Consider the following 25088-nt stretch of genomic DNA (forward strand, 5'->3'; position numbering starts at 1 on the left):
ACTCCATGGAAATTGAAGTAAACATTTGAGGAAAAACCCCATTCATTTTGTGCAGTGCAGTCCACTGCCTGGCTGAACCAGGGGCAGAATAAGATGAAACCATAGAGTACTGCTGAGGGATCTCTATTCCACTGTGAGTAAATCCTACTGCAGGTGTTATTGAAGTTTGGTGCCAAAACAACATGGTAAACCATTTTCCTCCTGAAGCCTTTGTCAAAACACCTTCAGCACATTGTCCTTCAACCGGAGACATACGCACCAAAGTACCCATTTTGTGGAATATTGATACATTTTTAATAAAGGCACTGGGAATCACTGTTCCAGTAGGTATTGAAGACTAGCTATAAAGTCATGCAGTGGAATGATAAAAGATTCATATAAGTATGGATATTTCATACATTCTGGTGACGGTTCATACACAAACTCTTATCACAGTTTATGAGCTCAACTCAAGTTTAGAGAGGTGATTTATATTGCTCATGGCATCCTTTACAGCATAATACTAGTCTGTATCCATCTACAACAGTGCATAACTTTCCCATGGGAAAACACAGCCTTACAATTAAAGTCTTGGCTGCCTCTGAGTGTGAGATTATCATTTGTCAATAAATTAGTGATTTAGTGCACCTGCTAACACACAACACTTAGTTGCTATGACAGAGAATACCATGTTGGTTTTGAGGATTAATTAGGCTAGTCCAACTTCATTTGAGAGGCTAATGAGTATAATTTGAGGCCATGGATCTAATAGGTGAGCAACCACATGCTGTGGTACTCAGTAAAGCCCTGGCAAGGGGCAAAAGTCTTCACACAGAAATGGCTGAAGTGGAAAGCCATGGTGGACACCCTTTGCTCCAATGGACCCAAGAGGTCCAACTAAGTAAAGCCAGTTAAGTCACAAGCTGTGTGAAGTCACTGATGCACCTTGTTCATTGAACCTGCACAGAAAATATATAGTATTTAACTAACAAAGGAGCCCCTCCAACCATGACAGGATATTTGGCATTGAGACAAAGACAAACCGATTAGTCTTCTTGTTATTTCTCCTTCCCCTTGTTATCATGTGTAATTTAGAACTTAAGTCAAGTCTAATCAATATCTGGTCAGTCCACAGCTACCTGTGCAATGAGTAAATAATAAGCAATTGTCCATTTAGCTGGAAAAATCAATTCCATTAATCACACAGCTGATTATCAGGATGGGACAAGGCATTCATCATTACTGTTCATTTAACCTTGGCGTGCAGGTAAATAGCCAGGGTGAGGATCTTCTACCACTGTCACTTGGGAGAACAACTGTTGTCCCCAAGTCTCTCTGTTGCTGACTCACGCTTTAAGGCAAACTGTGCCTAGCCAAGCCAAGCTGTACATGGTACACATCCACCATAGTTGCTGGAACCACGCTGAAAAGGACAAAGTAAAAAAAATATATATATATATTCAGTCAGCATGTTTGTATCAGACCTAAAGTAATAATCATGCATTTGATTCTCTACTGTGAGGAAATTATGGAGGCTTTAATAAAACCGCAGATCAAATGTAATTGCATCAATACAATTAAAATTAATTTGAAAATCATTGCAATTTCATTACATTTTCAAAAATATATATAAAATGGGAGCAATAATTGCCTATTGATATGAAAATGGATTGAAAAGTCTACAATATGGTTAAAACAGATTCAATCTTTTTCAGGACAGGAAGGTCTACTGCACTTGGCTGTCCTCAAAGTGACCAATATCACAGGTGCATGGGTTACAAATATGTATATGGGTTTCAAGTCAGATGACAGATGGGGCAGCTGGACTAAGATGACAGAAAACCTTCTCACTGTTAGCCAAAATAATATGCTCTATTTAACCGTCCACACTGCAAGAAAGGATACATGTTAAGCTACTTATGCTCCCTTCGTTCACGGCCGATCGACGTCTTTCATCTGAAATACTGTATTATTTGGCCGGGTCAGGATCGGCCCAGATTTACTGCAATAAACAAAGGTCAATGTCTAACACATACATCTCGAATCCCCGGTGCAATAATTGAGCTGTAGCCTAAGTCAGTATTGCTGTTTTGGCAGCCTCTCCAGACATTCCTCAATCTCTTGGTAGGTATTCTGACATTTAAATGGAGAATGATGAGCAGGGTGCCAGATCCTTTTTCTTTTTTACAAGCAGTAATTTTTATTTTATTTGGTATACAGTAAGATCCCAGGTGACGTTAATGGGTTGAAGAGGCTTTTTTTTCTGTCGTCCGAGGAGATGGGAGGAGGGCATTGTGATGTCACTGTGATGAGGTCACATCCTGGAGACAGGGTTGATGCCCAGGATGTCGAAGCCTTTGGCCATGATGGCGGCAGTGGCATCACACAGGAGCATCCTCCACATGTTGACCTTTACCACCTCACCTGTCAAGAGACAGAGACAGAGAGAGAGATGGGTCAACACATAGATCGGAGGTCATTTCAATACCATACAATTACATCACAATAATAGAGCAGTCACTAAATCAATGATCCATGGGACAATCAGGAGATCCAATAGAAATTAAGCCAGAGGGAGGGCAAATTAAACAGACGAGTCATTATAGGACATGGACATTGATGTAATTGACAAACAATACCACTTCCCCTTCATTTACACTAACAAATCATCTGTTACTGTCATATTAGAGTCATTCAAGCACTTGGTAATGTCCATGCCATTGTCATCCAATGATATACATCCCAGTCAGCTCCTTTAAAACCAGTTTAGCAAAGGATGACAAAAGCAAAGAGAGGGTGTTATTGAGAACCACCCATAGGCTACTCATGAAAGACTGCCATTTGTCTGTAGACCAGAATTTGTATGGTTAAAACTCGATTTGGCCTTCATTGTTACTAAGGGTGGAAAACAAGCTGATATTCAGAATGTAATTCTTTAGAGTCTAGACATTGGGGGAGGTGTTAAACTGATATGGATTTTTTTTTTTTTAAAGATCGTCATACTATGGATCATTTAGCTATTTTATTTAGAAAATAAGGTAACGCTTTAGGTATAAAAAAATATTTTAAAAAAATATACATACATACATACATACATACATACATATATACATACATATATATAAATATACATACAGTGCCTTGCGAAAGTATTCGGCCCCCTAGAACTTTGCGACCTTTTGCCACATTTCAGGCTTCAAACATAAAGATATAAAACTGTATTTTTTTGTGAAGAATCAACAACAAGTGGGACACAATCATGAAGTGGAACGACATTTATTGGATATTTCTTTTTTAACTTTTTTAACAAATCAAAAACTGAAAAATTGGGCGTGCAAAATTATTCAGCCCCCTTAAATTAATAATTTGTAACGCCACCTTTTGCTGCGATTACAGCTGTAAGTCGCTTGGGGTATGTCTATCAGTTTTGCACATCGAGAGACTGACATTTTTTCCCATTCCTCCTTGCAAAACAGCTCGAGCTCAGTGAGGTTGGATGGAGAGCATTTGTGAACAGCAGTTTTCAGTTCTTTCCACAGATTCTCGATTGGATTCAGGTCTGGACTTTGACTTGGCCATTCTAACACCTGGATATGTTTATTTTTGAACCATTCCATTGTAGATTTTGCTTTATGTTTTGGATCATTGTCTTATTGGAAGACAAATCTCCGTCCCAGTCTCAGGTCTTTTGCAGACTCCATCAGGTTTTCTTCCAGAATGGTCCTGTATTTGGCTCCATCCATCATCCCATCAATTTTAACCATCTTCCCTGTCCCTGCTGAAGAAAAGCAGGCCCAAACCATGATGCTGTCACCACCATGTTTGACAGTGGGGATGGTGTGTTCATGGTGATGAGGTGTGTTGCTTTTACGCCAAACATAACGTTTTGCATTGTTGCCAATTTTGGTTTCATCTGACCAGAGCACCTTCTTCCACATGTTTGGTGTGTCTCCCAGGTGGCTTGTGGCAAACTTTAAACAACACTTTTTATGGATATCTTTAAGAAATTGTTTTCTTCTTGCCACTCTTCCATAAAGGCCAGATTTGTGCAATATACGACTGATTGTTGTCCTATGGACAGAGTCTCCCACCTCAGCTGTAGATCTCTGCAGTTCATCCAGAGTGATCATGGGCCTCTTGGCTGCATCTCTGATCAGTCTTCTCCTTGTATGAGCTGAAAGTTTAGAGGGACGGCCAGGTCTTGGTAGATTTGCAGTGGTCTGATACTCCTTCCATTTCAATATTATCGCTTGCACAGTGCTCCTTGTGATGTTTAAAGCTTGGGAAATCTTTTTGTATCCAAATCCGGCTTTAAACTTCTTCACAACAGTATCTCGGACCTGCCTGGTGTGTTCCTTGTTCTTCACGATGCTCTCTGCGCTTTTAACGGACCTCTGAGACTATCACAGTGCAGGTGCATTTATACGGAGACTTGATTACACACAGGTGGATTGTATTTATCATCATTAGTCATTTAGGTCAACATTGGATCATTCAGAGATCCTCACTGAACTTCTGGAGAGAGTTTGCTGCACTGAAAGTAAAGGGGCTGAATAATTTTGCACGCACAATTTTTCAGTTTTTGATTTGTTAAAAAAGTTTGAAATATCCAATAAATGTCGTTCCACTTCATGATTGTGTCCCACTTGTTGTTGATTCTTCACAAAAAAATACAGTTTTATATCTTTATGTTTGAAGCCTGAAATGTGGCAAAAGGTCGCAAAGTTCAAGGGGGCCGAATACTTTCGCAAGGCACTGTATATATATATAAATATACATACATATATATATATACAAATTATTTGATAAAAGATTGATGTTGACCTTTACTACTAAAGCCCATATAAACGCATTGAATAACATTCATAAATGGAAAAAAAGGTACAGTCAAAGAATAAATAATAAGAAACAAGGTTGAAGTGTCAGTCCAAAAATAAATAAATAAATAAACACACACACACACACACACACACACACACACAAACACTTTATCTTTATTTAACTAGGTCAGTTAAGAACATTCTTATTTTCAATGACGGCCTGGAAACAGTGGGTTAACTGCCTTGTTCAGGCATACACACACACAGTAGCATTCCAGGTGAAGCTGGTTGAGAGAATGTCAAGAGTGCAAAGCTGTCAAGGCAAAGGGTGGTTTTATATTTGAATAATCTAAAATAGACAACATATTTTGATTTGGTTAACACTTTTGGTTACTACATGATTCCATTTGTGTTATTTCATAGTTGTGATGTCTTCACTATTATTCTAGAGTGTAGAAAACAGTAAAAATAAAGAAAAACCCTGAAATGAGTCGGACGGTCCAAACTTTGCCTGGAACTGTACATAAAATATAATATCAGATATATATTTAACCCAAGTTTTGGGGTAGGCACCTTCTTACTTCCATTAGTTTTTTAAATACGGTACCGGTTACCTTCAGACGAGTGCCGTGACACTTGTGGGGTCGTGAGAACACGATCGTGTTCGTGAGAGTCTCCCCTTTCCATAGAGTTCCATAGTGTAGTGTGTGTCAATCAACTCTAGGGGGTTTATGTGCTATAATTCACACTCAATTTGGTTGCGAGGAGGTCTAACTTGGGGGCTAACTCCTGAGCAGAACGTTAGGCTAGCACTCTGTTGTATTTTAAACCCTGGGTAAATAGGACTTAACATTAGCGACGCGGCCCACCGTAGGGTAAATGCTTACAAATGCGAGTGGATGGGCTAACAACGTCACTTGCTCTCTGACACCTCTGACTGGTGTGGTTTGTGATTGTCCCTCACAATGGGATATTTAGGATTATTTGAGGCCAGCCGAAGTCTGGGGCTGTGCACGAAAGCAACTACCGAATGGCAAAGCCAAGAAAAATCACAGATTTTAAGAGTACTCCTAAAAGGGATATGTATAACCACCATTTAGTATGGACCATTGGATGGATGGATGTATAGATGAATGGAGACAGATCAACTAACGGACACTTTCTCTCAGCCTCCATCACCCCAGTGTCTCTGCCCTACCTGTCTGGCGGTCCTTCTCGATACAGTAACAGCTGTCGTAGAACTCTGTGAAGGTCGTGGCCAGCTCATACAGGTAGTCACACAGCGTGTGGAGCAGCAGGTCATCCAGGATCTTCTGCAGGATCTCAGGGAAGCGCAGGAGACACTTGCCCAACTTCCACTCCTTGTCGTGTTCCAAGAGCACCTCCGTGGTCTCTGCTGCTTTACGGAGCGCTGCCTCGTCGATGTTAGCCAACCGGGCTATGGACCTGCAGACACAGGAGGGGAAGGGATATGTGAAGTAGGATATAAATGGCAGACCAGTTCCATTTTATAAAGTCTACCTATATTGTGATTACATTGTAACTAGGCAGGTTATCACATGATTAGAGCAACACGTGTTAGATGGGACTACAATTGACTTGAAAATCCCTGGTGATGCTGCAGATCCAGATATATTATGCTCCAGCGAACTGAACTCTCTTGGACAGATGAAATTGCGAGAATCTGTCAAGGCTCACATAGAATTACGTGACTACGAGCAGCAGTAGTTCCTGGTTTAGGGTTTGAATCATTGATTATTTGGACGAATCAGGATGCGGCGAAGACAGTGCTTAAACTGGCACAGTGACTTTCAAGCTTGTGTGAGGATGATAAACGGTTTCCACAGCCACAAAGTCAAAATTGTCTATATCATAAACGCCAACATTCCCTTTTTGGCCATGATAAACATGGGTGAAATTAGCAGAAGGGAGGGGTTTGGCCCAGAGTTTCCGTTTGCGAGGGAGGAGACTTTGCTTCCTTCCTTTGCACAAAGGTAATCACAATTGTTAATGGCATTTCCCCCCCAGAAGTAAAACAGGAAATGATAAACTTACGTGAGATAACTTTACTTCTGGGTAACCGAGATTAGTTGGAGCATGATGCCGGCTATCAAAAGAGACTATATCTGATCCTGACTGGGACTGACAGTGAACCAAATGATCCCAGAACAATGCCATTGTGTTCTTTGGCTATCTACAACCGCAGATCCACAAGATGAGCAGCATCCGGGGTTTCAAACCCAATGCTCAAACAAGCGTGTGTAACCCCAGTTCCCCTCCACAGCAGGAGCCACCGCCACCTGTGAGTGCACTATTGACTTAGTCTGTTACCATTACCATAGCATACCATAGCTCGAAAATCTATCGAAAATCTATCGCCAGTTTTGTACGGCGCAGCGCGGCTCGGAACGGAACATACCGGACCAATTTTTCTCTCCATGTCCCTGGATTTCAACTGCTCTCTGGACATTCATACCCGGATCTCACAGCTAGCTAGCTGCTATCCGTGTGACAGTCGGCTTTCGTCGATTCCGGAGCAAACATCGATTGTTCCGGTGCTAGCCAGCTCCGTCAATCACGCCTGAGTTCCATCATTCACTCCTGGGCTGCAGTCACCTATCCGGACCCGTTTCACTGCCTACGCGGAGCCCCACCGGGCCTTCACAACCGGACTGCCGACGTTATCTACCTGAAGGAGATCCGGCTGGCTCCTCTGTCGCGACGTTACCGGAACGCCCATCTGCAGCCCGCTAACCGTTAGCTGTCTTTCCGGCTGCTATCTGAATAGACAATCGGACAATTTATTTATTTGAATTATTATGTTTTCTTCTCGGGCCTCTATAACTATATCTATTGTTCTTATTTTTGTTGTTGTTGTGTGATTTGGATTAATCCCCTCTACCACACGGAACCCCACTAATCTACTGACCGAACGCAAGAGGTGGCTAACAACAGACTCCATCCTATGCTAGCTTGCTACCGGTTGGCTTGGCTAGCTGTCTAAATCGCCGTGACCCTAAACCAACCTCTCCACTCACTGGACCCTTTTGATCACTCGACTAAGCATGCCTCTCCTTAATGTCAATATGTCTTGTCCATTGCTGTTCTGGTTAGTGTTTATTGGCTTATTTCACTGTAGAGCCTCTAGTCCTGCTCACTATACCTTATCCAACCTATTAGTTCCACCACCCACACATGCAATGACATCTCCTGGTTTCAATGATGTTTCTAGAGACAATATCTCTCTCTTCATCACTCAATACCTAGGTTTACCTCCACTGTATTCACATCCTACCTTACCTTTGTCTGTACATTATACCTTGATGCTATTTTATCGCCCCCAGAAACCTCCTTTTACTCTCTGTTCCAGACGTTCTAGACGACCAATTCTTATTGCTTTTAGTCGCACCCTTATTCTACTCCTCCTATGTTCCTCTGGCGATGTAGAGGTGAATCCAGGCCCTGCAGTGCCTAGCTCCACTCCTATTCCCCAGGCGCTCTCTTTTGACGACTTCTGTAACCGTAATAGCCTTGGTTTCATGCATGTTAACATTAGAAGCCTCCTCCCTAAGTTTGTTCTATTCACTGCTTTAGCACACTCTGCCAACCCGGATGTTCTAGCTGTGTCTGAATCCTGGCTTAGGAAGACCACCAAAAATTCAGACATTTTAATTCCAAACTACAACATTTTCAGACAAGATAGAACTGCCAAAGGGGGCGGTGTTGCAATCTACTGCAAAGATAGCCTGCAGAGTTCTGTCCTACTATCCAGGTCTGTACCCAAACAATTTGAACTTCTACTTTTAAAAATCCACCTCTCTAAAAACAAGTCTCTCACCGTTGCCGCCTGCTATAGACCACCCTCTGCCCCCAGCTGTGCTCTGGACACCATATGTGAACTGATTGCCCCCCATCTATCTTCAGAGCTCGTGCTGCTAGGCGACCTAAACTGGAACATGCTTAACACCCCAGCCATCCTACAATCTAAACTTGATGCCCTCAATCTCACACAAATTATCAATGAACCTACCAGGTACCTCCCCAAAGCCTTAAACACGGGCACCCTCATAGATATCATCCTAACCAACTTCCCCTCTAAATACACCTCTGCTGTCTTCAACCAAGATCTCAGCGATCACTGCCTCATTGCCTGCATCCGTAATGGGTCAGCGGTCAAGCGACCTCCTCTCATCACTGTAAAACGCTCCCTGAAACACTTCAGCGAGCAGGCCTTTCTAATCGACCTGGCCGGGGTATCCTGGAAGGATATTGACCTCATCCCGTCAGTAGAGGATGCCTGGATATTTTTTAAAAATGCCTTCCTAACCATCTTAAATAAACATGCCCCATTCAAGAAATTTAGAACCAGGAACAGATATAGCCCTTGGTTCTCCCCAGACCTGACTGCCCTTAATCAACACAAAAACGTCCTATGGCGTTCTGCATTAGCATCGAACAGCCCCCGTGATATGCAGCTGTTCAGGGAAGCTAGAAACCATTATACACAGGCAGTTAGAAAAGCCAAGGCTAGCTTTTTCAAGCAGAAATTTGCTTCTTGCAACACTAACTCAAAAAAGTTCTGGGACACTGTAAGTAAGTCCATGGAGAATAAGAACACCTCCTCCCAGCTGCCCACTGCACTGAAGATAGGAAACACTGTCACCACTGATAAATCCACCATAATTGAAAATTTCAATAAGCATTTTTCTACTGCTGGCCATGCTTTCCACCTGGCTACTCCTACCCCTGTCAACAGCACTGCACCCCCAACAGCAACTCGCCCAAGCCTTCCCCATTTCTCCTTCTCCCAAATCCATTCAGCTGATGTTCTGAAAGAGCTGCAAAATCTGGACCCCTACAAATCAGCCGGGCTAGACAATCTGGAACCTTTCTTTCTAAAATTATCTGCCGAAATTGTTGCCACCCCTATTACTAGCCTGTTCAACCTCTCTTTCGTGTCGTCTGAGATTCCCAAAGATTGGAAAGCAGCTGCGGTCATCCCCCTCTTCAAAGGGGGGGACACTCTTGACCCAAACTGCTACAGACCTATATCTATCCTACCATGCCTTTCTAAGGTCTTCGAAAGCCAAGTCAACAAACAGATTACCGACCATTTTGAATCTCACCATACCTTCTCTGCTATGCAATCTGGTTTCAGAGCTGGTCATGGGTGCACCTCAGCCACGCTCAAGGTCCTAAACGATATCTTAACCGCCATCGATAAGAAACATTACTGTGCAGCCGTATTCATTGATCTGGCCAAGGCTTTCGACTCTGTCAATCACCACATCCTCATCGGCAGACTCAACAGCCTTGGTTTCTCAAATGATTGCCTCGCCTGGTTCACCAACTACTTCTCTGATAGAGTTCAGTGTGTCAAATCTGAGGGTCTGTTGTCCGGACCTCTGGCAGTCTCTATGGGGGTGCCACAGGGTTCAATTCTTGGACCGACTCTCTTCTCTGTATACATCAATGAGGTCGCTCTTGCTGCTGGTGAGTCTCTGATCCACCTCTACGCAGACGACACCATTCTGTATACTTCCGGCCCTTCTTTGGACACTGTGTTAACAACCCTCCAGGCAAGCTTCAATGCCATACAACTCTCCTTCCGTGGCCTCCAACTGCTCTTAAATACAAGTAAAACTAAATGCATGCTCTTCAACCGATCACTACCTGCACCTACCCGCCTGTCCAACATCACTACTCTGGACGGCTCTGACTTAGAATACGTGGACAACTACAAATACTTAGGTGTCTGGTTAGACTGTAAACTCTCCTTCCAGACCCATATCAAACATCTCCAATCCAAAGTTAAATCTAGAATTGGCTTCCTATTTCGCAACAAAGCATCCTTCACTCATGCTGCCAAACATACCCTTGTAAAACTGACCATCCTACCAATCCTCGACTTTGGCGATGTAATTTACAAAATAGCCTCCAATACCCTACTCAACAAACTGGATGCAGTCTATCACAGTGCAATCCGTTTTGTCACCAAAGCCCCATATACTACCCACCATTGCGACCTGTACGCTCTCGTTGGCTGGCCCTCGCTTCATACTCGTCGCCAAACCCACTGGCTCCATGTCATCTACAAGACCCTGCTAGGTAAAGTCCCCCCTTATCTCAGCTCGCTGGTCACCATAGCATCTCCCACCTGTAGCACACGCTCCAGCAGGTATATCTCTCTAGTCACCCCCAAAACCAATTCTTTCTTTGGCCGTCTCTCTTTCCAGTTCTCTGCTGCCAATGACTGGAACGAACTACAAAAATCTCTGAAACTGGAAACACTTATCTCCCTCACTAGCTTTAAGCACCAACTGTCAGAGCAGCTCACAGATTACTGCACCTGTACATAGCCCACATATAATTTAGCCCTATCAACTACCTCTTTCCCAACTGTATTTAATTTATTTATTTATTTTGCTCCTTTGCACCCCATTATTTTTATTTCTACTTTGCACATTCTTCCATTGCAAAACTACCATTCCAGTGTTTTACTTGCTATATTGTATTTACCTTGCCATCAAGGCCTTTTTTGCCTTTACCTCCCTTCTCACCTCATTTGCTCACATTGTATATAGACTTGTTTATACTTTATTATTGACTGTATGTTTGTTTTACTCCATGTGTAACTCTGTGTTGTTGTATCTGTCGAACTGCTTTGCTTTATCTTGGCCAGGTCGCAATTGTAAATGAGAACTTGTTCTCAACTTGCCTACCTGGTTAAATAAAGGTAAATAAATAAATAAATAAATAAATTGACCACCCTGAACAAGACGGCTTTTCCCCTCTCCACTCATGTACAGATAAATGGAGACAGATTGGGGGCGTGGCCACTCTGGGTTAATACCACCAGGGGACTGTAAGGGTAGGGGGTGAGTGTAGTTCCCAGGGATGGCTCACCTGATGCGGGTGAAGGCGTAGAGGAGGTAGGCGGCCGTGTTGCCCCGGTCATCCAGCATTTTGTCGAAGGAGAACACGTAGTCGTTGATGCGGTTGTGAGACAGGTCGGCATACTTGATGCAGCCGAACGCCACCGAACGCTGGGCCTTGGTCAGATCCTCCGTGCTCAGAACCTGGGGCACACAGACATCTTATGATCAGAGTTACAGCCAATCAGCATGTGTTCAGTCACTTGGTATCGGAGATGGGTTACAACTTGTTTCTGTGTGTCACAAGATATCTGGGATAAGTTGAAATACTGTATTGCTATGAGTTGGACCTGGCATTCTGACATCCATGTCGAGTCAAATCTCCTTTTATGTATGGACAGGCTCACAAGTACCGAGAGAGAGTGGATTGTGTTCTTTAGCATTTGTATGTATAGGATTTGTGTGCTTGAGTGTTTTGAGCAGGGCGGGTTTATTCTAATGAGGTTGGGACAAACAAATCAAATGTTATTTGTCACATGCGCCAAAAACAACAATGCAGACCTTACCGTGAAATGCTTACTTACAAGCCCTTAAACAACAATGCAGTTTGAATAAAATAGAGTTAAGAAAATATTTACTAAATAAACTAAAGTAAAAAATGAAAAAAAATTAGGCTGTACACAAGGGGTACCGACACCCAGTCAATGTGTGGGGGGGTACAGGTTAGTCAAGGTAACTTGTACATGAAGGTAGGAGTAAAGTGACGATGCATAGATAATAAACAGTGAGTAGCAGCAATGTAAAAACAAAGGGGGGGGGGGGGGGTCAGGATGCTCTCGATGGTGCAGCTGTAGAACTTTTTGATGATCAAAGGATCCATGCCAAATCTTTTCAGTCCCCTGAGGGGGAAAAGGCTTTGTCGTGACCTCTTCACAACATTCTTGGTCGTCCGGAACAGCTGGTTCTCTCATGCATGCTTCATGTGGCAGGGTTGGGCGCGTGGCCAGCTCTATGGTGCCAACGATGCTACGTAGGGGCCTGGAGAGAAACGGGCTGAGGGGGGTACGCTTACTGCACTAACAAAATAAAAAGATCTCAGAATAGATCTGAGTTGGCTCCCTCAGCCGGCGTTTGCTTAATTGATTACGCCCTAGGGAACAGCGCAATTATACGCCCACTAACTTTTCCGCATAATTTAATGCAGCGTGTGTAACTTTCGATATCCTTGACAATTATAGGCTTAGCAAAAACATATCAGCCAAACCACACTTCAGAGGACCTCTTCTTTCTTCATAGAAACAAACACAAGTAATAGGATCAGAAAAAAAGAGGCGGCTGCGATTTGCAGGCAGACAGCTATGCCAGGTGGAAGCAGTATGCGTTTATGTATCCCAAAAGCCTTTAGAACACAAAGATTAGAGAGAGAGGCATCGTTCACAGTGCTGTGTTCAACGCAGGAGACAATCTGCAAGAGCAGTAGCTGTTTGTTCTCTGTTTAAAACTCAAAATGGACTCACTGTTGTGCTTCAGTAAAGACTTCACACAACCAGGCTAGTTTCACACTCATTAGTAAGATGACTGTTCAGGCTGTAGTAATGACGTTTTCTACACTCTCCTGTCAGTGTTTGGGTGGGTGCGGTGCACTTTCGTCCCAGCCAAGTACTATCAATTATCACACCTGATTTGGCCCTGCGAAGAGTTGAAGAGTTTATGGTTATTCAGTAATGTTGGAAAGACAGGCAGCATCCATTCTTCACCTTGTCCCTGTCCTTCTCCTTGAGTTTGTCCATGGACCTCTTCAGGCCTTCATCCAGCAGGTCCATCAGCCTCACCGTGTCCCCGGAGCGAGTCTTAAACTTCTTTCTGTGGACAAACAGACAAAGAAAACACTCAGGCCCTGTTCAAATCCACCTCAAAAACACATCCTTCCTTCCTTCACCACGAATCAAACATAAGTACTGTTCCACTTACATGGCTCTATCCAATCATGTTCAATGAATGAAATCATGTTAAATTAGTGATCATGAGAAAGGAAGTGTGCTTTTCCACTTTCCCGTATTGGACTGTGACCAGCGTTTGACAGTGCTTCAGCTTCCTCCCAGCCTACAGCAAAGTACCAGGTGCTAACCACCACTTAGTTGGCTCCTCTCACCTCCCCTACAGCCTCTTACGACCAACACAACACATTCTCTGCCTGTGTTTGATGTTTTATTAATGCACTAGGTGACATTATCTGCTCGGTAACGATACTCCAAGTAGCCATACACAACAAGACGATGCGCGACCAATGGGCCAATAGAGCAAATAATGGACAAATAAAAGCTAAGTGTGCTAATTCAATAGGCCAGAAGTGGGTGGGTATTCTCTTGGACGGCCCAGTACAGTATACTGAGCTATGAACACTAAATTAGGCATGTGTCTGTGATTGTTGGGACTATGCCAATCTGGGTCGCATTCATTAGGCACCAAATGGAAGAAAATGTACTGAAACAGGAGGGGCACCCTGGACTTGCCCAATAAGAATCACTCATTTTTTGTTTTCTGTTGCAAACTCTTTTAAAACTGTTTTATTGTTGTGTGCCCTAATGAATAGGACCCTGGAAAAAAAATGACTGAAATAATTTGTAGGTACTCACTTGTCCTCTCCCAGCACCACTCCGAAACCAGCGTGCTCCACTCGTGTCACATTGGGGTCGTACCAGCCAATCATCTGAGCCGCTGCAAACACTACCTGGAAGTGGGTGCCCTGTTGTGAAGAAAAAAAACAGACATGCACATAATAAACTAAAGTCACACAAAAAAAAACATTTGAATGTTTCGACAGAGTTTGACAGGCTATTAGTGACGGTGAGCCTAATGATTTAGCATGTACGATCCATTCCAGTAGAAACTTCAACAGCATAAAAATGACAGTGAACACTCAGACAAGGCAATGCTTGTGGTCATGAACTACAGTGAGTGGGCAGCACTCTGAAGTCCCCTACTCATATCTGTCCTTGACAGTCTTCTCACAGAGAAACCAAGACACAGACAGCTGACCCCAAGTGGATTACATTTTCAGCAGGTGACACCGTTGGTGTCAAAGCTAGGATCTCAGTGGCACAACAGAGGTAGCATGGTCCCAAATTTGTTGGTCACAAATGCTGTCCTTGTCAAAGCCAAACATGTATTGCATGACAATGAGTAACATATCACAAACAGACTGGCACTCAGACTTCCCTCCACACCCTTCTCACCTGGCCGCTGTCCGTCACGTAGATGATGATGTCTGCCTTCTCGTCAAAGAGCCGGTGGCGCAGTGCGGCCAGGTCTGATGTGTCGTAGGTGTAGCCACCATCAGACTTCACCACCGTCAGGGGGATCTGCTGGCCCGGGGCAAACACTATCTTACGGCCCTCATCCATCTCCACCAGGCCTGGAGGGAGGAAGGGAGGGAAAGAGAGCGAGTGAGTGAGTAAAAAATGAGTGTGAGTATTGCTGAGACAACAGTGCCCCCTTCTGGTCACATAGGCCAACTACAGAAAACTGCACAGTACAGCAACCAACCTGAGCCGAAGAGTACATGATGTCCTTCTAGCGCAATATGAATAAGCTGAAAATCAACTGAATGACAACGTAAAGCTATCTGTTTTGATTGATTCAAACTGAATGACCTTTGGCCTCAAACTCTTTGACCACGGCGGTCATCTTCTCCTGGTAGAAGGACTCTCCTCTCTCGATGATCTGGATGTCCAGACAGTTGTAGACCTTCTGGAATTCTACGAGAGACAAAGACAAGAGTTGGAGGGTAAATCTCTGTTAGAGTACAGTAGCAACACCAGGGGAATATCAGTACTAAACACACTGCATGTCTTTGGATGAGACTCGAGGAAATGAAGTCACACATTCAGTGGGGGAAAAAAAAGAGAAAAGGATGGAGCAACCTAATTGCCCTTCCTCAGCTGGGTCTCTGTGGGGACTGATGGCTGATAAAGGCATTGGAAACATATTGTCTCTCTCTATCTTCCTATCTATCACGTCAAGGTTTAAATCCTTCCAGAGATGGCACACAGTATGGAGAGCTGTGACCTGTCAGAGGTCCAATGCCTCACGCCTGCCATGACCTTTATCACACACACAAATTAAACAAAACTGACAATAGAGCAGTCACCATGAAAACTAGTGTGAAGAACCTCATCACCCCATGTGAACCTCCCATTTTTAAGATTTGAAAAACTCCATGACGCTGATAAACATCAAACAGTCCAATATGGCCAATGCCACACCTTCATCTGTGTGTCTGATTGTGACATTTCATTCAAAGCTAAACTACTGCAGCCTATATCTTTATTTTTGTGATTTTACTTGTGCTAAATAATGTTATCTTTGACTCTTCACAGTACTTGGCATAAGGTCTAACTACCCCTAGATCAAAGCCTTTATAATACATTTGGACTTTCATCATCCATTCATCCCACTCACCATTCCTGGAAACGTCACAGATGAGGTTCCATCCTTTGATGAAAGCTGGGTCTTTGCTCTGCAGCTTGACCACACACTGGTAGGCCCTCTTCTTAAAGTCTTCCTCCTCGTCAAAACGCTTCTTAGACTCCTGGGACACACAGACAGGGAGGAATCACTCATATCAGCAGGGGAGAAAATAGGTAACATATCTGATGACAACTAGTGAGGAACAGAATGTATTGTATGTCTAGGATAGTCTACACAACTCAAACGTTGGCCAGAAGAAAGGACATGCCATGTCTGAGGCCATACCCTTGTCCTTTTCTTTTTTTAAACCCACCACCTCCATCTAGTGGTCAACTTTATAGAAAAAGCAGCTGTTTTGGGTGGACTCACTTTGTAGAAGGCCTGCAGGTCTCCGATAGGAGGGGATACGGTCAGGTAGTTTGGGAACTTGTCTTGCAGGTGAGCGATGAGCATCCCAAACTGGGTGCCCCAGTCCCCTACGTGATTCAGCCTGTTGTACAAAACACAAATAAATGCAGTGATGACATGGTAAACAAACACACACACACAAAAAAGGATATACTGCAGGGCAGGATGTCACATAAATAAACTAGCATACGGTGTAATGTAGGGCTGGCTCTGGCTCAGTTGGCATTAATTTGGCTCAGTCATGGTATATTAGTGACTTGCATTTGCTACAGCTGTTTAATAATGTACCATAAATACTATACACACATTCATAGGTTTTTGTTTAGGTACTGTTTTATTACCATTTATTTGACCATGTACTTTAAGTAAACACCTGGTCATTTCTGTACCATAAAATAAAGTGTTACCAGTACACTTCAAAAAGATAAACTGAAGTTGTATTTATACGTCATATTTTGACTGACGTACTGACCTCAAGACGTCGTAGCCCAGGAACTCAAAGAGACGACACATGCTGTCCCCAATGATTGTGGAGCGCAGGTGACCTACGTGCATCTCCTTGGCGATGTTAGGAGATGAGAAGTCCACAACCACCTAGAAAACCCAAACACACAGAAGATTCATCCCCACATTTAAAAAGGGAAAAGGGCAACGGTTGGGTCTGTAAAAGCAGGATGTTCGCCTACCTTCTTCTTGCTCTCTAAGGGAGGAGGTTGGACACCGTTGAGTAGCAGGTTGGTCAGCAGTTTGGACACAAACGATCTCTTAAGGTGAACATTGATGAACCCTGAGGGTACAAAAAGCAATGTAACAGCCCTCAAGGTTAATTGAGCACATGACTATAATCAATTAAATCTAGAATCCTTAGTTGCTGCATCCATTTTTGGACTTCGAAATTAATTATATATACCCATTGACTCTTGAAGAATATAACTTATAAATGCCTCATGAGCTCAAACTGTAATACCCCTACAGAACCCAAAATAAGCTTGCTTTTCTCCATTGTTCGTAAACTATGTAAATGTGAACAAACACGGTATATAGCCTTATAACATGGTTAAAACGATATCATGGATGGTCATCTATAGCTCAGACTATGAATTTCAGAGTGGTCACATTTCTCCAGGTCCATCCCTCAGCTTTGTGTTTGTTTCAACTAAGGACTCTATCTTAAATATTGTATGCGGGCAAAAACCTGGTCCAGCTATTTCTGTCTTCTCAATGAGCTCATTGTCAGGAATGTTCTGCTGAATATTCTCAGCGATCTGCCTGGGGTTCACTTTCAGGCCCTTTGATTTCATCATCTGAAACACAAGTCCAAAACAATTACACTCCCATTTCATTCACCACCTAACAGCTCAAATGAAAGTTGAGCTATTGATATTTAGGCTATATGCTAAAATCGATAGACTGAAAGAAAGAGTTAGAGAGAGATCAGTGGGGGAGAGATCAGAGGGACAGCAAGACAACACAAACACATATCAAAACAGGTAAGAAATTAAGAGCGAGTGTAAAAGAGATTCAGAGAAAAGAAGAGTCAGAGAATAAGATCCATCAGTGTTCTAGGCCCACCTGGGCCATGGCCATAGCGCTGTTACACTGGTAGTCCCCAAACTTGGCCTGCTGGTTGGGGGTGACGGCCAGGGGAGGGTTCTCCAGGTCGGGACAGGCCTCCCGGATGGCCTCCCCAAAGATCTCCTGCAGGCGCTGGTTGATGTTCATCATGGTTTTACTACACTGGCTCCTCTCCTCCTGCAGACTCTGGATAGAGAAAATAGACAGAGCGCACTACAATACAATGTATAGAGGACAACCTATAAAGGAAACCCAGAATCTCTCCTCCCCTTCCACAGGATCTTTGGGGCAGAGCATAGAGAGACAGCCCTTCAGTAGAACTTATAGAGCAACTCAGCCTCTGTCTCTCTCTCTCACCCTCTCTTCTGACCAGTAATGAAAGAGGACATAACAGGTGAAACTAAGCATTTAGTCACCTCCTGTGTGTATGAACAAGAACGATATCTCGATCCCATAACATTAATGTAGCTAGAGCGGCGTGTGGAAATTCCTACTAGTGATCACTCACCCTTTTGAGGACATTGAGGCGGTATTTGAGCTTGGCATTCTCCTCTCTCAGCCCATCCAGGTGCGAGGACAAACCCAGGCCCTGTGGGTTCTTCAGGCTCTCAAGCTCTGCAGTCAGGGAATGGATCTCCAGCTCCTAGACGGGGAAAGGGTTCACAGTCAACAAAATGTCCTGCCTCTACGAAAACATTGATTGAGGTACAATGTGCAGTGTATGACAATATTCAGGCCTTTGACTCAAACTAAGGCTTAGGTACTGATATCAGCACAGATTGAGGAAATCTGATGTCACGCCCGTCAGAACAAAATTCAAACCATCAGCTAGCAAATAATTGTCTATTACAGAACAATGTTGATTTAATATGATTATTATCAGTAAATAGATGGGAAGGGCCGCACACTGCATCTTCCTTCGTCATCAACATCAAAGGTGTTTTCAAGACAACTGGGAACTTTATATATATATATACAATTTAAAAAACTAGGTCAAATCATGACGTCAGTGATCTTCAGGTTGAAAGTCGGAGCTCTAGAAAGATGTCCGACTTTCAATTCCGAGTTGGATGACCGTTCAAAACTATTTTTCCCATTCAGATCTTGATTTTTTTCCTGAGTTCCCAGTTGTTCTGAATGCGGCATGAGTGACAGCTGACTTACCTGGTGTAAAAGTACTACTATTTATATATTTGACAACTTTTACTTTACTACATTCCTAATGAAAATAATGTACTTTTTACTCCATACATTTTCCCTGACACACCCAAAAGTACTCGTTACATTTTGAATGCTTATCAGGACAGAACATTTTTCCAATTTACACACTTATCAAGAAAACACTTCTGCCTCTGATCTGGGAGTCTCACTAAACACACATGCTTCGTTTGTCATTATAAACTGGGTGGTTTAATCCCTGAATGCTGATTAACTATTTTAGAAATTACATTTACTTTTGATACTTAACAGGTTCAGTATATTTAAAACCACTTACTTTTACTCAAGTAACTAACTGCCGAGTGGTGCAGCGGTCTAAGGCTTTCAATCTCAGTGCTAGAGGCGTCACTACAGACATCCTGGTTCGAATCCACCCTGTATCACAACCGACAGTGATTGGGAGTCTCATAGGACGGCGCACATTGGCCCAGCGTCGTCCGGGTTTGGCCGGTGTAGGCCGTCATTGTAAACAAGCATTTATTCTTAACTGACTTGCCTAGTAAATAAAATAAAAATAATTAAGTCGTTTTCTATTAAAGGTATATTTACTTTTAGTATGACAATTGGGTAATTTTTTCACACGCAGAGAGCGAGACTGGCCGGCTAGAATACCACAAAGATAACACTTTAGCCTGAATTCACGTTTTATAGCAACTAGCAAGCTGCTACGTTTAGCTAGTTACAAGCAGAACTACAAGTTGGCTAGCCACACATTACGTCAGCAACTAACCCACATGTCCACGTTAGCGAAGCTACACTTGCTTAATTTCATTGCATTATTGCAAACCAAGAGGTATACGTAAAGTATCAGAGCTGACCTGCTGTTGAATTCGGGACGTGTAACCAGCCACAGGATCTCCCATTTTCAGTAAAGTATAGAACAGTAAATTAGCGTTTGCTTCTGTTGCTAAATTACTTTCTTTTGAATGCGAGTTGAACCCGGCTTAGATGAGGAAGAGGCATTGAAGTTAAATGTCGGAAATTCCATTTACCGCCCTCGTGTGGGGTACCCAATGTACTACCACAGACGAATAGGTAGGTACTTCAGTCATAGGCTATAACGTTATGCTTGAACTTTCAAAACATAGCAAGTGTTAAATTTTATTGCTACTTATTGCCGTTTATGTTTTTTGTCAAAGCGTTTGTCAAAATTCAGTGCTCTGCAAACGCGTTTCATTGACATTAAATACACAAAAGAGGGGAAAGCACAGGCAATAGTAGAACAAAAGAACTTATTTTTATTTGTGAAACTACAAAACATTTTTTTTTGTGCTGGTGAAATATTTACAAATCTGGTTGACAGTAGTGTCCATAATAAAATTCACAGCTTTCCAGGAGTCTTACGAGAAAGGAAACAAAACAGCACACCCAAATCACAAAGTGCAATAAATACATGCTGTATTTCTCAAACAATCTCTATACACATACCAGTATCATTGCCATCCTTAATACAACAGAGCAAATAATAAACAAAAATGCACTTGAACTTCAAAACAATAATTATAGATCACAACCTACAAGACAGTTTCTGACATGATTTTTTGGATTACTCGAAGCAAGACCGACTACATCATTTGTTTCTGATGAAATGGACTTTTCTACAATATATATGCCGGGTGGTGTTATAGAAAAGTACATTTGAGCCTTTAGTCAATCGTGACTAGCTTCAGTTAATCACATAGTACTGTTCCATCCAGACATAGTGTAATCCAATCAGAAGTCCTAATGTAAGACCTCTGTTCCCTCTCTCTACACTGGAGTAAATTGTGATTTCTTTTTAAGTAAACAGTTCACATTCAACTGCAAATAATACACATTATTTTAGGCAACAAAAAGTAGTGTTCTCTTCTTGGATGGTGACCACATTTTCAACTCCAGTTAAAATCAGATTTCATCTAAAAACAACACTCTCCAAAGGATCCATTCACAGTATACAGTTCATGTCCGATTCCAGTAGAATAGATGGTGTGCCGTCAACAGTGGCTTTCCTTTACAGTAGTGAAGTGCAACATTGTACAGTTTAATATTCTAACAAAATGGAAATGGTCCAAAGGAGAAAAAAACATTTGTAACATTATATTTAACTAAATTAAACTGTGTGTTTGTATTCAATTTGCAAGGGGTGTCTAGCTAATTGTGCATGACAAAGAGGTTATAACGATATCACACTAACCTAGAGAGTGCGCAAGAAAGCAACCCATATTATATCCATTTGGGTGACTAAGACGGTGTGTGCCTGTGTGACTGCCTACACCATTTAACAGAAAAGTGAAATTGAGAAAACAAAATTACAACTTAGCAATAAAAGACAGGAGTATCACAATAACCCAAGAAACATTCTTTATCACTAGCTAAAGCTCACAGGTCAAGTTTATGAAAATAGTGCACATCAAGGCAAAAGACAACCCGTAAGGAAAGGGTAGATTAAAAAAGTAGAGTAGGAATGAAACACAATCTAATCTAACATTATTAGTATGGGGTAGAATAGAAAAATCCTTTCTGATGTTCAAATCAGGGTATCATTTTATTCACAGAGTATGAAACATGCAATGTATTCATCAAACTACAAGGCAATGTCAACTGGGGTGGGACACTGGACACCAGTGAGTTCTGCTCATCATTTGCAGAACGTTAAGAGCCAATTCATGCCCATTCAAATCCAACAAAGGTCATGTGCTATTACATAAATTCAGTTGCTGGGCCACTCTGGTGTCGTCAACACTGAAAGTGACTTCATTGGAGGACCATTCAGCTGAGGAAGGGAATGTGATTCATTCCACTGACTCCTCTCTACCTTTAGAGTCATTGTGCTCATTCTATGGCCAAATTCAATTAGCATGAACCTGTTTGTTTCATTGTCATCCAGCCTGTTGTGGATTGGGCAAATCTCTACATTACCACAGTGGTATTAGCCAAGAGTTGAATTGAGCTTTATATCGTCTCTGACTACATCAGGTCTTAGGGTGCTACGTATGTATGGTGTTAAACAGTTTTCCATTGAGAGGGAAAGAAGCTAGCTATGTTTCTGTAGAAAATAAGGTTACAGTTCTGGCTTCTCCAATATGAGTAGAATGTAATTCAGGCCATTTATAATTGGTATCACAATCATGCTTGGTCAACACCAAAAAAAGGCCTGTGTGAGTAGGATTTGTTAAAAAGCTAAATCCAAAACACTCCACAGACATTTGCATCTGCATTGAATATGTGAACAGGGGCCCTTGCCAATGTATATCCCCTTATGATCACCCCTCCAAACTCTCATCCAACACATCTCTATCATCTCAAATGCCATCCAAGTGTTTACAGGGAATGTGGGTAGCAAGCTGACTGTTCTTATCTAATCTAGATCACCCACCCTGTAGTTTCCAGTGGCCTAGTTATAAACAGCTCTCATTTCTGCCTGTACTGCCTGTTGATCCACTAACACGTTTCACTTCATCACATTTCATTAAACACAGACACTACGAGTCGCCTCTGAAGATGACAGACGTGATCATTCGCTACAGAGCCAGATATGTGCTCCCGACACTACCACTGACTGACACATCGAGAGCAGTGTTGAAAGCCAGTTTTGCAAGGCACCGTGTAGGACTTTGTGAGGTCTCCTAACAGAGAGAGAGGGCAACATGGCTGGTTTAAGCAGCTCCATATGGTACTAGTAGTGTAGCCTGGTTCCAAACCTGTTAGTGCTGTCTTGTCAACTCCTGTGGTCATTGATGTGACAACTCGCCATGCAGTATCTCTCCTTTGCCACGATAATCCATCCACCTGACAGGTGTAGCATATCAAGAAGCTGGTTAAACAGCCGGATCATTACAAAGGTGCACCTTGTGCTGGGTACAATAAAAGGCCACTAAAATGTGCAGTTTTGTCACACAAAACACAATGCCACATATGTCTCAAGTTAAGGGGGCGTGCAATATGCATGCTGACTGCAGGAATGTCCACCAGAGCTGTTGTCAGAATTTCCTACCATAAGCCGCCTCCGTCGTTCTAGAGAATTTCGCAATATTCCCAACTGGCTTCACAACCACATGTGACCACGTCAGCCCAGGACCTCCACATCCGGCTCCTTCACCTGTGGGATCATCTGAGACCAGCCAGTCAGACAGCTGATGAAACTGAGGTGTATTTCAGTCTGTAATAAACTTATTTTGTGGGGGGAACAAAACTCATTCTGATTGGCTGGGCCTGGTTCCCAAGTGGGTAGGCCTATGCCCTCCCAGGGCCCACCCATCTCAGCACCCTGTTGTTGCATTTATATTTTTGTTCAGTATACTTGGGAGTTCTCAGTTGCTCCATGATTTTTGGATCACTTCACTTGGGTTTTGACTCATACAATAAAGGTGGAGTTTATCATCAGCAATGATCTTCATCAAATGCAAATTAATGACCTTCATAAAATGCACTTCTTCTGTTTCACAATCATAATGTGCTTCGTTAAACGGTGATTCAACAATCAATCCTGCCCAGAGAAGAGCACTCCTCCCACTTCTTCAACCCCTTCACTCTTTTTTAGGTTCCTATTTTAAAAGTGCACAAACTATCCGATAAACTACCTGAGTATTAGAGAGAGTTAGTGCAGTTCTTACACAATGCTGAGAGATAGTGTGTGCACCAGTGAGAGTCACTACAAGAGCCATGTACAGTATAGATGACCTGACTGGTAATACATACACAGTAGACAGTGTGCAGTAATAAGACAACACAATGCCACTAGGGACAGACAGCTGGTTACAATATACTGTACAACCAACCACTCATCCGGTCAAAGTACACCATCATTCAATCAGAATGTTGATTTTGTAGATGTGTTGTGCTATAAATCATGTTGAAATAAAGTACCTCTGTGGGTCTATATTCACATCTTAGATTACAGCGAGTAAGTGGTCCTGGCTAATGAAAATAACAGCATTTGTCATCTCTATCTTTTCATATTTCACACAGAAAGCACCGGTGTGGTATTGGAATGACGATTTTACCGTAAAACATGTAAAGGTAGCTACCAACATCCACTTATTAGTAACAGTAAAATAATGCTACAGAGTGGAGAAAATAAAAAGAATGCATGTTGCTAGGTGATAATAACAAAAACTGTACAGATGAGCAACAGAAAAACTTTTAAAAAAAGTTTTTCTATACATTATTATTCTCCATTCTTCATTTTACCACCAGAAGTCTGTGTCAGTCATCTCCTTGGAAACAGCAGTTCAGACTGTGGAATACTTGAAATGCGCTACACGTCGTCGGCAGGCAGATCAGGAATGTTGATCTTTGCACGAGTGAAGAAGGCCATCTTCTCTCTGAAATCAGAAGAGTTTCCATCTTCACATGAGCCAAAAAACACAACGAACCTCCCCTTCTATACGGTGAACAGAACAGATTTTTATTTTGAATGGTGGGCTATGTGCAGTGCTTGACTTAAGCAGGAGCTTACCGGGGCTGAGTACTGGCACCTCAAATGTTCTACTGCTTGAGCTCCCTTATAGAATATAATCTCAAAAGTATTGCGGAGCTCCTGCACCTAAACATAAGTATTACCGGTACCCAACATGATTACCGGCCCTATTTGAGCCCAAGTCAAGCACTGACTACGTGTTCACTGAGGCAAACTTCTTTCAGTCACTTCAGAGCCAGGGTCAATCAATCCCAGTCCACATCACAGCCATTTTTCCCGCTCAAAATTCCCTATCATCTTACATTCCTAGACTAACTGGCATACAAATGGAATGGACCACAAATT

The 25088-nt window shown here is 42.6% G+C and overlaps 2 protein-coding genes across 2 annotated transcripts in view; both read right to left on the minus strand.

Moving 5' to 3' along the window:
* Positions 1 to 1495: 1495 nt before the first annotated feature.
* Positions 1496 to 20348, minus strand: LOC110537516 (arginine--tRNA ligase, cytoplasmic). The gene is made up of 15 exons (XM_021623620.3): positions 20164 to 20348; positions 18636 to 18770; positions 18125 to 18313; positions 17748 to 17856; positions 17239 to 17339; positions 17025 to 17146; positions 16514 to 16634; positions 16136 to 16265; positions 15328 to 15432; positions 14911 to 15089; positions 14311 to 14420; positions 13432 to 13537; positions 11706 to 11878; positions 5998 to 6245; positions 1496 to 2403 (listed from the first exon to the last, which is right to left on the minus strand). Exons 1-15 carry the CDS (start codon positions 20206 to 20208, stop codon positions 2294 to 2296), a joined length of 1983 nt encoding a protein of 660 aa, XP_021479295.1. The 5' UTR covers positions 20209 to 20348; the 3' UTR covers positions 1496 to 2293.
* A 215-nt stretch (positions 20349 to 20563) lies between these two features.
* Positions 20564 to 25088, minus strand: part of LOC110537517 (protein KIBRA) — a 46872-nt gene continuing 42347 nt past the window's right edge. Inside the window, exon 22 of the mRNA XM_021623621.3 lies at positions 20564 to 24648. Coding sequence (XP_021479296.2) covers positions 24582 to 24648 — 67 coding nt within the window. The 3' untranslated portion in view covers positions 20564 to 24581. The remainder of the gene's footprint in view (positions 24649 to 25088) is intronic.

Source organism: Oncorhynchus mykiss, chromosome 12 (genome assembly GCF_057628025.1).
Source record: "Oncorhynchus mykiss isolate SJ-2025 chromosome 12, ASM5762802v1, whole genome shotgun sequence".
In the NCBI taxonomy this organism is placed as follows: Eukaryota; Metazoa; Chordata; class Actinopteri; order Salmoniformes; family Salmonidae; genus Oncorhynchus; species Oncorhynchus mykiss.

Coding starts and splice junctions, on each gene's coding strand:
- LOC110537516 (XM_021623620.3), bottom strand. CDS start 20,208: ATGGGAGATCCTGTGGCTGGTTACACGTCCCGAATTCAACAGCAG. Junction 16,266..16,513: donor ACCTGCAGGCCTTCTACAAA/GTGAGTCCACCC, acceptor TGTGTGTCCCAG/GAGTCTAAGAAGCGTTTTGA. Junction 14,421..14,910: donor ACGTGACGGACAGCGGCCAG/GTGAGAAGGGTG, acceptor TCTTCACAACAG/GGCACCCACTTCCAGGTAGT.